At 42.7% G+C, this 12,206-nt stretch overlaps 1 protein-coding gene across 1 annotated transcript in view; it reads right to left on the bottom strand.

Moving 5' to 3' along the window:
- LOC308080170 (uncharacterized protein) overlaps window positions 1-12,206 on the bottom strand; it is a 104,889-nt gene that overhangs the window by 11,327 nt on the left and 81,356 nt on the right. The window contains exons 44-50 of the mRNA XM_080421946.1: window positions 11,696-11,785; window positions 10,802-10,897; window positions 9,604-9,675; window positions 9,317-9,403; window positions 8,414-8,560; window positions 4,738-4,886; window positions 3,230-3,361 (exon numbers count right to left, since the gene is read on the bottom strand). Of these exons, the coding sequence (XP_080278072.1) occupies window positions 3,230-3,361; window positions 4,738-4,886; window positions 8,414-8,560; window positions 9,317-9,403; window positions 9,604-9,675; window positions 10,802-10,897; window positions 11,696-11,785 (773 nt within the window). The remainder of the gene's footprint in view (window positions 1-3,229; window positions 3,362-4,737; window positions 4,887-8,413; window positions 8,561-9,316; window positions 9,404-9,603; window positions 9,676-10,801; window positions 10,898-11,695; window positions 11,786-12,206) is intronic.

Below are 12,206 nucleotides of genomic sequence, written 5' to 3' on the forward strand. Positions count from 1 at the left end.
GGGAAGTTCATTCCACCACTGTGGGGCCAGAACAGAAAAGAGTCGTGACCGTGTGGATCGGCCAGAAGGACCCTTGAGTGACGAGGCAATCAGTTGCCCCGAGGTGGCAGACCGAAGTGGTCGGGCAGGGGTGTAGGCATCGACCATAGCCCGGAGGTAAGAAGGAGCTGTTCCTTTCACTGCCCTATAGGCTAGCACCAGGGTTTTGAACTGGATGCGAGCCGCTACGGGGAGCCAGTGTAGAGAACGGAGAAGGATGGTTGTGTGGGAGAACTTGGGGCGGTTGAACACCAGACGAGCCGCAGCTTTCTGAACAAGCTCCAGAGGTCTGATGGCAGACGCCGGGGCACCAGCAAGGAGGGAGTTGCAGTAGTCCAGGCGGGAGATGACGAGAGCCTGGATGAGCACCTGGGCTGCCTTCTCCGTGAGGAAGGGGCGAATCCTCCTGATGTTGTAGAGCAGGAATCTGCAGGACCTTGTCGTGCATTTAGTTTAGGTTCCTGTTGCCGTTCAGTTACAGCCTGGTTCTCAGCCTGAAGCTGTGTGGAGCTTCAGTCTGACATTGGCTGCAGTGTCGGCGATTACAAGGGGGAGGAGGATTCGAATTTCCCTAAACCAATCACAAGAGATCCACTGATCCGCCTACATCTGACGTCATCGCACACCTCGTTTTAGCAGATATTCGCTGATTGGCTTGTCGTTAGACCCACCCCCACCTCCGACTCTCATTGGACGGCACTTTTTTGGTATCAAAGAAAGTCCAACAGCAGACCAAGAGGCAGTCCACTCAGAGAGTGGGCGGGGCCTATGGTCTGGAACCAGGCTAGTTCAGTTCACTTCTGTGAGCGCTATCGTCTGAAAACCTGATTTTATAGTTTTATAGATATAACGTCACTATATTCATGCTTTAGAGATATGAAGAGTGCAAGACACAGGGTAAGCTTCAAAAGGAAGGGTGGATCTTTAAAGGGATACTTCTCCCAAAAACAAGTCATGTTTTGGGTGAAGTATTTTTCAAGGGTAAAGGTCCTTACACACCGGCGAATGTGGCGAATATACGCAAAATTCGGACTCGTTCCGAATAATTAAAAGACGCTTTTTCGCTTCGCTTTTCCGCTTTTTCGCGCCATGTACGCTTGCATTGAATTTATAAGGTTTTAAAAAAAAGCGTATTATTCGCACGAAAAAATCGCCCCGGTGTGTAAGGACCTTTACACCACAGTGATGCAGGGTAGTATATCAGTGACTTCTCGTTGTACTCTGGGCAGGGACGTGCTGGCCACTGGGACAATTCCTGAACGGCCGCTCCATTCCAGGCCGAACCAGGCCGGACGTTTATTTAAAAAAAAAAAATCACACCCAGTGTGAAGTGAGTGGTGCCTTTGATGAGTTCCTTATGCGCATGTGTTGCACTCCTGTTTGTGTTTAATTAGTGTAACTGGTTGTTGCAACTTTATGCTGCAATCAGCTGCAGCTGTTGAGGCCAGACACAAACATGTTGAGGCTGTCCGCAAACATACGGACGGTCAGACACACACGGTCAAATGTAGGAGTGGTTGACACCACTCAAAAAAAATGTTACATTATAGTAAATATAACTATAATGTAATTGGCCAACTGGCTTGTCTCTCATCTGAAATGGCCAATCCTTGAGTAGCACCGGCCCACAGAGCGGGCCCAGGAGTTCCACCCAATCATATTACAGCTGATCTACAAGCCCATAACGCGTCGCTGACTCGACGTGTTGATGTGCTTGTAGATCTTCCATGTTCAGCACAAACACATGAGAGAGGGTGAACACACTTAGAGGACAGTTTACCATGTGAAGGAGGGAGGTTGAAGGTACTAAATCAGGGGTCTTCAAACAGGGGGTCCGAGACCCCTAGTGGGTCCTCAGAGTTACTATAGGGGGTCCGCCAAATATTTGTGTGATAGGATTTTTTCCTTTTACATTAACCACTTCAACCCTAGCATCCCTTTTCTGAGGAGAACTTTAGCCAAAAACAGCAGATCTACAAGCTCACAACGCCTCGCGCTGCGAGGCGTTGTGAGCTTGTAGATCTGCTGTTTTTGGCAAAGGGTTATAGGTGTAGAGGGAAAAAAGAGCAGCAAAAGTTTATCTGAAACACAATTTTATACAATAAAGAGGGGGGTCCCTGCTTCATCTCTCTCTCAGCTAGGGGGTCCTTGGCCTGAAAACGTTGAAGACCCCTGGACTAAATGATAAGCTATTGAACCTGTCTAAGACTAGACCCAAAACCTAACTCTTCTTTCCATTACCGCCAGTATTTTATCATTATTGTATATTTTCAATTGTATATTTATATAATAAATACAGAAATTGTATATTTTTATCATAAATAAAAATGACATTTATATTTGTATTATCAATAAAAATGTACCGCTCATCAGTTAGTATTTGGGACCTCGCCGTGCGGCCGGAGAAGAAACAAATCACCTTATGGCCCTCTATCTATGTGATTCACACACCTTATGGCCCTCTATCTATGTGATTCACACCTTATGGCCCTCTATCTATGTGATTCACACCTTATGGCCCTCTATCTATGTGATTCACACCTTATGGCCCTCTATCTATGTGATTCACACACCTTATGGCCCTCTATCTATGTGATTCACACCTTATGGCCCTCTATCTATGTGATTCACACACCTTATGGCCCTCTATCTATGTGATTCACACACCTTATGGCCCTCTATCTATGTGATTCACACCTTATGGCCCTCTATCTATGTGATTCACACACCTTATGGCCCTCTATCTATGTGATTCACACACCTTATGGCCCTCTATCTATGTGATTCACACCTTATGGCCCTCTATCTATGTGATTCACACCTTATGGCCCTCTATCTATGTGATTCACACCTTATGGCCCTCTATCTATGTGATTCACACACCTTATGGCCCTCTATCTATGTGATTCACACCTTATGGCCCTCTATCTATGTGATTCACACCTTATGGCCCTCTATCTATGTGATTCACACCTTATGGCCCTCTATCTATGTGATTCACACCTTATGGCCCTCTATCTATGTGATTCACAGGCTGAATTACGGGCCCAGCACGTCTCTGACTCTGGGTTGACGTCTCCCTTCTTCACAATGCTATAAACAGTATATACAGTATATCAGTGTTATATATATATTATATATACAGTATATCAGTGTTATATATATATTATATATACAGTATATCAGTTACTTTTCGTTGTACTCTGGGTTGACGTCTCTCTTCTTCACAGACGTCTTCTTCTTGGTCGCCTTGCTTTTGTCTGGCAGCAGCATGAGAGACACGTAGCTGTCTACTCCATCTTTACCCTGAGAGGGTAGACCCCTACACACACACACACACACACACACACACACACACACACACACACACACACACACACACACACACACACACACACACACAGGTTAGAGGTTAGGCACCCTCACATGCTCAGCATAAAACTCCTTCAAAGGCAACAAAGTGTTTGTTTAGTGTGTTGCTGTTTAGCAGCAACAGTAACTATAACCTACAGTAACCTACTTGAAACCTTCTTGGAACTCTGGAAAGTTATAGAGCAGGGGTTACCTCCGTATTTCATCCTGATTTATACATATTTTGCTATGTTTGAATTGGAAAACTGAAAATTAAAAATGTTATTCAATTTCAAATGCATTTAGTTATACTTATGTTAACTTCATGAACTTAAATACATTGGACATAAAAAAGACAATAGAAATGTAATACTAGTCATTAAGCTACTAATATAGACTGAAGTCATTAAAGCGGGTCATGTTTGCATGTTAGGAATCATAACAGCTGAAATCAATAATATATCATTATTATGATATTAACCTGAGGTCCCATTAAAGGAGAAATCCGGACATTTTAAGTGTTATCTTTGGTGTGTAGTTACTCACTCACCGAGTTAGGAAGTGGCGTTGAGTTTTTCACGTCCTCGGCTCACTGTGCTCCTCGGGAAATCTCGCGAGACGCGAGATTTCACGCGAGAGGAAAACATTCACGTCGCTGACCATGAACGCCAGCTCGTGAGTGATAAACAGTGCATGTGAAAGTATCAGGAGACACCATGAGGAGGATTTGTGGGAAAAAAAAGAAGTTTGGAGCTGTGGAATTAGGCGATTTTCACTAAGACACACGCCTCCCACTATGCCAATGGTGGGGGTCGACCTAGCCTCGCAAACCCGTGCTTTTTTTTTTTGTTACAAAAGAAAAAAAGCCTGGGGGAGCCATGCAGGAACGATGGTCTTAGACCTTGTTATCTCCTAACCAATCAGAGTGCAGAGGGGCGTCGCTCTAAATTTGGTGACGTCAGCGTGCTCCGTGCACAGGCCGGGGGGGGGAGGGGAGGGGAGGGGAGGCGGGGACATAGATTGGTGAAGCAATAGGAAGCCACGCACAAATCCGGGCGGCTGTGTTTGGATCCGCCCTTCAAGACCATCGATTGAGCTCGTAGCCTCAGGCTAGGGTCGACCAGACTCAGAGACAGGGGAATCGCTGGAAAAACTCAACGCCACTTCCTAACTCGGTGAGTGAGTAACTACACACCAAAGATAACACTTAAAATGTCCGGATTTCTCCTTTAAGTGAAGGTGGGGGCCGCATGTGGCCCCCAGGCCACCAGTTGCCCATGTATGGTATAGACAATGTTTTAACACTGGCAGTTAAAGAGTTAAAGAGTGTTTGTTATGTTGGCAGACCTGCAGCCATGGACAGTGATGACCAGCTGACCCTCCTCTGACCAATAGGAGACAGACAGCTTCACCTGTCCGTTGGCTGATCCACCACCAGAGGCAGCGCAGGGCAGAGAGTCTGTTCCCATCATCTCCACCATCTTGGAATCCAGAATCTGTTCAAAACACACAATCCTGGTTCATTATGCCAAAACTCATAAAGGACCACTTCACCCATTTTCAACCTATCTAATTGGTCCTCACTAAGGCTCGTTATAAAATGGTATCATTTATTTCTAGTGTTTCTCTCAGTGTCTCAGAGGAGGGCTGTGGATACTTCAGAAACTCGCCTACCAGTGACATCATCATGAGGCAGTTTTTTTTAACACATTCTCTGCCAGGTATTAATTAAAATATTTGTATTAACGCAATAACAAAGGCTTCCATTATGCAAAGGGATAATTGACGGCGCGCCGGTCGTTGTTGAGGAATAACCCCCAACAGGATGATGAAAGAGGTGTTTAATGATTCTGAATGTCTAAACAACGACCGGAACGCCATCAATTATCCCGCTTATTACACGGCTACTTAAAGGTAGGGTAAGTGATATTTTTTGGTTAAAACAAAAAGTATTTTGTTAAAAGGTTAAAATATTATATTCTGATAGTAATCATTGCTATAGAGTGTTTGTTCAGTAACAGATGTCTCCCTGTCTCTCCAGCTCTTTAATAAACAGAAAATACATTTTTCGGTAGGTGTCAAAATCTCAGCCAATCAGGAGAAAGTACCCATTTTTAAGCTTAATTTGTATAGTGTTCCAGTTCCAATTTTGCATGCTAATTTCTTAGTGTCATCACTTCCAATTTCACTTGTTTAATCTGTATTCTGATTGAGTTCTCTGTCCTGGTTGGATAAAATTGGAAATGAAACTGAAACGAAAATGCATTTTCTGTTTAATAAAGAGGTGGAGAGACAAGGAGACTCCTAATACTGAACAAACACTCTATAGCAATGAGTACTATCAGAATATAGAGCTATTTGACAATTATTTTAACCAACGCAAATCACTTACCCTACCTTTAAGTAAAACTCAAGGGTCGCACTCAGAAATAAAAGTCAATTTGTTTAGTTTTATTCTTCCATTGGCTAAAGGAAAGGTGACGGGTATTTCCTTGTGTTTGATTTATTTTATTATTTATTTATTTTAACAGTTTGCTTGGACAACGGCACCAGAGTGGTCAGAGGAATGGAGGTATGGAGATACCTCTTTAAGTAAACTCTTAAAGGGACAGTCCATCCATAGAAAAAAAAATTGATTTTTTTGTGAAGACTTGAATTCATGGATATTATTTTTTTGTTTTTGTCTCATTCCTAAGAAAATAATTTGATGACCAGCGGTTCCGGTAGGAGACACAAAGGAGACTCTTTGTGTCTCCTACCGGCACCGCTGCCGGTCATTAAATTATTGGCTTAGGAATGAGACAAAAACAAAATAATAATATCCATGAATTTAAATCTCCAAGGGGTGACTTTATCTAGTGTTGGTGTGTGTGGACTCGGCAGACCCTGCTGGACCTGTTTCAACATCAGAAACAACAACACTGGACTGGACTTAAACTTCAGGGAAAACGTGCTTGTCTTCTCTCTGCTGATCACTCTGTTTCACATTCATTTCTAAGGAACACTGCTCTCAATGAGGACATTATCACCTTTACAGTAGAAGCCAGGTTACAGATCCTTCCCACCAGACTCAACCTTTCCCTCTGGTTTCCCTCCACCCATCATGTACCTCATTGTCTGCATCACACCACAGGACTAGCTACAGAAACCATGTCACACATTCTGAACGGCTGCTATGCCTATAAAGGGCTTTACACAGCACGCCACCACAGAATAGTTGATCTCATGACTAAGGACACCTTTTACACCGTCAGTGAGAATGTACAAACATTCCTGTGTCAAACCTTCCCTGTTTCAACTCTGTAGTGAAAACCCTGACATCTCTGCACATCTCTCTGCTAATACACCATCTCTCTGCTAATACACCATCTGTCTGCTAATACACCATCTCTCTGCTAATACACCATCTGTCTGCTAATACACCATCTGTCTGCTAATACACCATCTGTCTGCTAATACACCATCTGTCTGCTAATACACCATCTGTCTGCTAATACACCATCTCTCTGCTAATACACCATCTCTCTGCTAATACACCATCTGTCTGCTAATACACCATCTCTCTGCTAATACACCATCTGTCTGCTAATACACCATCTGTCTGCTAATACACCATCTGTCTGCTAATACACCATCTGTCTGCTAATACACCATCTCTCTGCTAATACACCATCTCTCTGCTAATACACCATCTGTCTGCTAATACACCATCTGTCTGCTAATACACCATCTGTCTGCTAATACACCATCTGTCTGCTAATACACCATCTCTCTGCTAATACACCATCTCTCTGCTAATACACCATCTGTCTGCTAATACACCATCTGTCTGCTAATACACCATCTCTCTGCTAATACACCATCTCTCTGCTAATACACCATCTCTCTGCTAATACACCATCTGTCTGCTAATACACCATCTGTCTGCTAATACACCATCTGTCTGCTAATACACCATCTCTCTGCTAATACACCATCTCTCTGCTAATACACCATCTCTCTGCTAATACACCATCTCTCTGCTAATACACCATCTCTCTGCTAATACACCATCTGTCTGCTAATACACCATCTCTCTGCTAATACACCATCTCTCTGCTAATACACCATCTCTCTGCTAATACACCATCTCTCTGCTAATACACCATCTGTCTGCTAATACACCATCTGTCTGCTAATACACCATCTCTCTGCTAATACACCATCTCTCTGCTAATACACCAGATGTTGTTGTTGCCAATGAAGGAAACAGATCAGTTTCCATTATAGAAGTGGCTGCACCTTTGACTGTAGCTTAGAGGAAGCTTTTATGACCAAAGTCATTAAATACCAGCCGCTCCTCCATACCATCACAGAGCTAAGCTATAGGTGCAATCTACTTGTGTTTATCTTTGGGAGCCTAGGACATGTACATAGGTTGGATGTAAGAGGCTTCCAACAACTTGGGATGCCAAAAAAAGCAGCTAAACGACTTGCAAAATTATGTGGGATCTCTTCTATTATCGGTATCCGCCAAATATGGCGAAGATTTATTTGTACTCCTGAAGGCTGTGGGATAGGATAAGGATAATTCCTTTTAACAGGACGTTCATGAAAGTCCTTGCGGGCTTGTTTCCAATGAGGGCCTGTGAGCAATTAGGGGTTAAGAGTCTTGCTCAGGGACAAATTTCATTTTATCGACACATATGCTGGCGTGGCCTGGAATCGTGGGCAACCAGGGCCTCTGGCTCCCTAGGCGGGCTCACTAACCACTCAGCTATGGCCGCCCCTGGGGGTATGTGTCCATGATTTGCTGACTGTACATTGTTTACAGCACCTTGTAATATTTGTGACCAATAAATGATTAAGTGTGTGTGTGTGTGTGTGTGTGTGTGTGTGTGTGTGTGTGTGTGTGTGTGTGTGTGTGTGTGTGTGTGTGTGTGTGTGTGTGTGTGTGTGTGTCATTTCGACACAGAGAACCTCTGCCACAGATGTTCTCACATAGCCATGTTTTCTCCTCCTCTCTTCTGTTGCTCTTTCTCACCTTAAGCTGTGTCCTCAGCAGGATCTGACTGTCTGGTGAGGCTCCATCCAGATGGAACCACTGGTCCAGGACCAGCTGAGGTTCTACCAGCAGCTCTCTGACCGGAAGCACCAGGGACCCCAGAGGATGGTCCCATCCACTGGACAACTGTTATACACAATACAATACAAGGACTTAACTATAGGACCCCAGAGGATGGTCCCATGCACTGGACAACTGTTATACACAATACCATACAAGGACTTAACTATAGGACCCCAGAGGATGGTCCCATGCACTGGACAACTGTTATACACAATACAATACAAGGACTTAACTATAGGACCCCAGAGGATGGTCCCATGCACTGGACAACTGTTATACACAATACAATACAAGGACTTAACTATAGGACCCCAGAGGATGGTCCCATGCACTGGACAACTGTTATACACAATACAAGACAAGGACTTAACTATAGGACCCCAGAGGATGGTCCCATCCACTGGACAACTGTTATACACAATACAATACAAGGACTTAACTATAGGACCCCAGAGGATGGTCACTGGACAACTGTTATACACAATACAATACAAGGACTTAAGGGATAGTTCACCAAAACAAGTACTTTTTTTCTATGTATTAGTCACCCCATGGAGACTTGAATTCATGGATGTTTTATAGTTTTTGTCTCATTCCTAAGACAATAATGTGATGACCAGCAGTCATCTAATTATTGCCGGTAGGCAGCGGTTCCGGTAGGAGACACAAAGGAGACTCTTTGTGTCTCCATGGAGTGACTAATCGATAGAAAAAAAGGTGAACTATACCTTTAACCATAGGACTCCATAGGCTGCCCCCAAGAATCAGTGTAACATTAAGGGCATTGTAAATGAAATAATAAACTAATACAGTATTTACCTTTACAATGAGATTCTCATGTTTAGGGTCACGAACCAGGAAGTAGAAAGCCTGGCTCCACTGAGGGGAGACGGAGCGATCGCACATCTACACAGAGACAGGTCAAAAGGTCAAGGACGGTTTATTCACACCTTAATGAACCTCTTATGTTATACTTCATAGTACGGTGGTGTCACGCAGCCTAAAATAGCCAATCTACAAGCTCACACCGCGACGCATCGCGATGCGTTGTGAGCTTGTAGATTGTCAGTTTTCCATAATACATGTCATGCAGAATGAAGCATCACCTTGGTTCTGTGGGCGGTTCCTCCCAGAACCAGCTCCGCCCCGGCTTTGGGCTCTTTGCCGCTCTTCTTCAGCTGTGAAGGAAAACAATCCAGCTTCATTATATACACTATTTTACTAATAATCCCCCCGTCTGGTCCTCGGTCAGCCAGGGTATGTAGATAAGTATACATTATACTTTCAAGAATATATTTGTATTTGTTTCAATAATAGCAGAGGTACAGCGCTGTGGGCTTGTACATCTGCTATGTTTGAATAGCTAACGTATAAAATATGGAGTATATTTATATATTTTAAAGAGTTAACAAAGACACTTACAGGTCCACCCACACAAAGACACTTACAGGTCCACCCACACAAAGACACTTACAGGTCCACCCACACAAAGAGACTTACAGGTCCACCCACACAAAGACTTACAGGTCCACCCACACAAAGAGACTTACAGGTCCACCCACACAAAGACACTTACAGGTCCACCCACACATAGAGACTTACAGGTCCACCCACACAAAGACACTTACAGGTCCACCCACACAAAGACACTTACAGGTCCACCCACACAAAGAACCTTACAGGTCCACCCACACAAAGAACCTTACAGGTCCACCCACACAAAGACACTTACAGGTCCACCCACACAAAGACACTTACAGGTCCACCCACACATAGAGACTTACAGGTCCACCCACACAAAGACACTTACAGGTCCACCCACACAAAGAACCTTACAGGTCCACCCACACAAAGACACTTACAGGTCCACCCACACAAAGAGACTTACAGGTCCACCCACACAAAGACACTTACAGGTCCACCCACACAAAGACACTTACAGGTCCACCCACACAAAGACACTTACAGGTCCACCCACACAAAGACACTTACAGGTCCACCCACACAAAGAACCTTACAGGTCCACCCACACAAAGAACCTTACAGGTCCACCCACACAAAGAACCTTACAGGTCCACCCACATAAAGAACCTTACAGGTCCACCCACACAAAGACACTTACAGGTCCACCCACACAAAGACACTTACAGGTCCACCCACACAAAGAACCTTACAGGTCCACCCACACAAAGAACCTTACAGGTCCACCCACACAAAGACACTTACAGGTCCACCCACACAAAGACACTTACAGGTCCACCCACACATAGAGACTTACAGGTCCACCCACATAAAGACACTTACAGGCAGAGAGTGGGCCTGGTCCACCCACACATAGAGCAGAGCGGCAGAGGGAACCGTCTTGTTCTGGAAGGACTGGAGACTCTGGAGCTGCAGCACCTGGTGAACATAGGGTTAACAATTAGACAGATTACATCAACAATAACCTGTCCTTGTGGATCACATGATTGATTCTGGTAAAATAAATACGAGTAAACAATAAAACTTAAACTCAGGATATTCACATAAAAGCCTAATAAAACACTTGTTTCCAATGTGATCCTGCAACACAAAAGAAATAGTCCATTGAAAATGTCTGTCTGTAAAATCCTTACACGATGGCAGTGTTTATTTTGCGTGAATAAGTCACATTAATTTAAACTGCTGTTTGTGTTGTAAGTAGTACTTCCAAACAGAACACAACTATTACACTGCGATAGAGCAACGTAATCTATTTGTTTTTAATAAGGTGGATTTTTCGCAGCTAATAAAAGCATCAACTTTTGTGCATGAGAAATCACCAAATTAATAGTTTGATAAACATTCGAACTTGAGACTACAACTATAGGCCTGTGTGTGTGCATGCGTGTGCGTGTGTGTGTGCGTGTACGTAACGTGCACACATAAATATTATCTCTGTTCTGTTTTCCTTGTGTAATGTACTGTATTGTTGCTTGTTTTTATTTATTTTTAGTATTTTACATGACATCGATGTGTATTGTTCAATGATATTATGGGTGTCCCAAGGACCTCAATGGAAACAAGACCGCAAGGGCTTTTTTGGACGGACCTTTTAGACAAAGTATTTTAAATGTAATTGTGAATTTTCAATCAATACAAATTTCAATTTATTCCGTCTAAATAAACAATAAACAAATACAATACAATAAAATAAAATTAAAAAAGAGTAGTACTGACCTGGTCCAGCCTGTGGTTCTGTGAGGATGTAGGAACCCACTCCACTATGACATGAACCTGACCCGACTTCACCTCCTTCAGTACATACCACTGAAACACATTATATTATTATTATTATTATTATTATATACCACTGAAACACATTATATTATTATTATTATTATATACCACTGAAACACATTATATTATTATTATATACCACTGAAACACATTATTATTACATTATTATTATATACCACTGAAACACATTATTATTACATTATTATTATATACCACTGAAACACATTATATTATTATTATTATTATATACCACTGAAACACATTATTATTACATTATTATTATTATATACCACTGAAACACATTATATTATTATTATTATTATATACCACTGAAACACATTATTATTACATTATTATTATTATATACCACTGAAACACATTATATTATTATTATTATTATATACCACTGAAACACATTATTATTACATTATTATTATATACCACTGAAACA

The sequence above is a fragment of the Gymnoscopelus braueri genome, assembly GCF_963280865.1.
Source record: "Gymnoscopelus braueri genome assembly, chromosome: 3".
Taxonomy (NCBI): Eukaryota; Metazoa; Chordata; class Actinopteri; order Myctophiformes; family Myctophidae; genus Gymnoscopelus; species Gymnoscopelus braueri.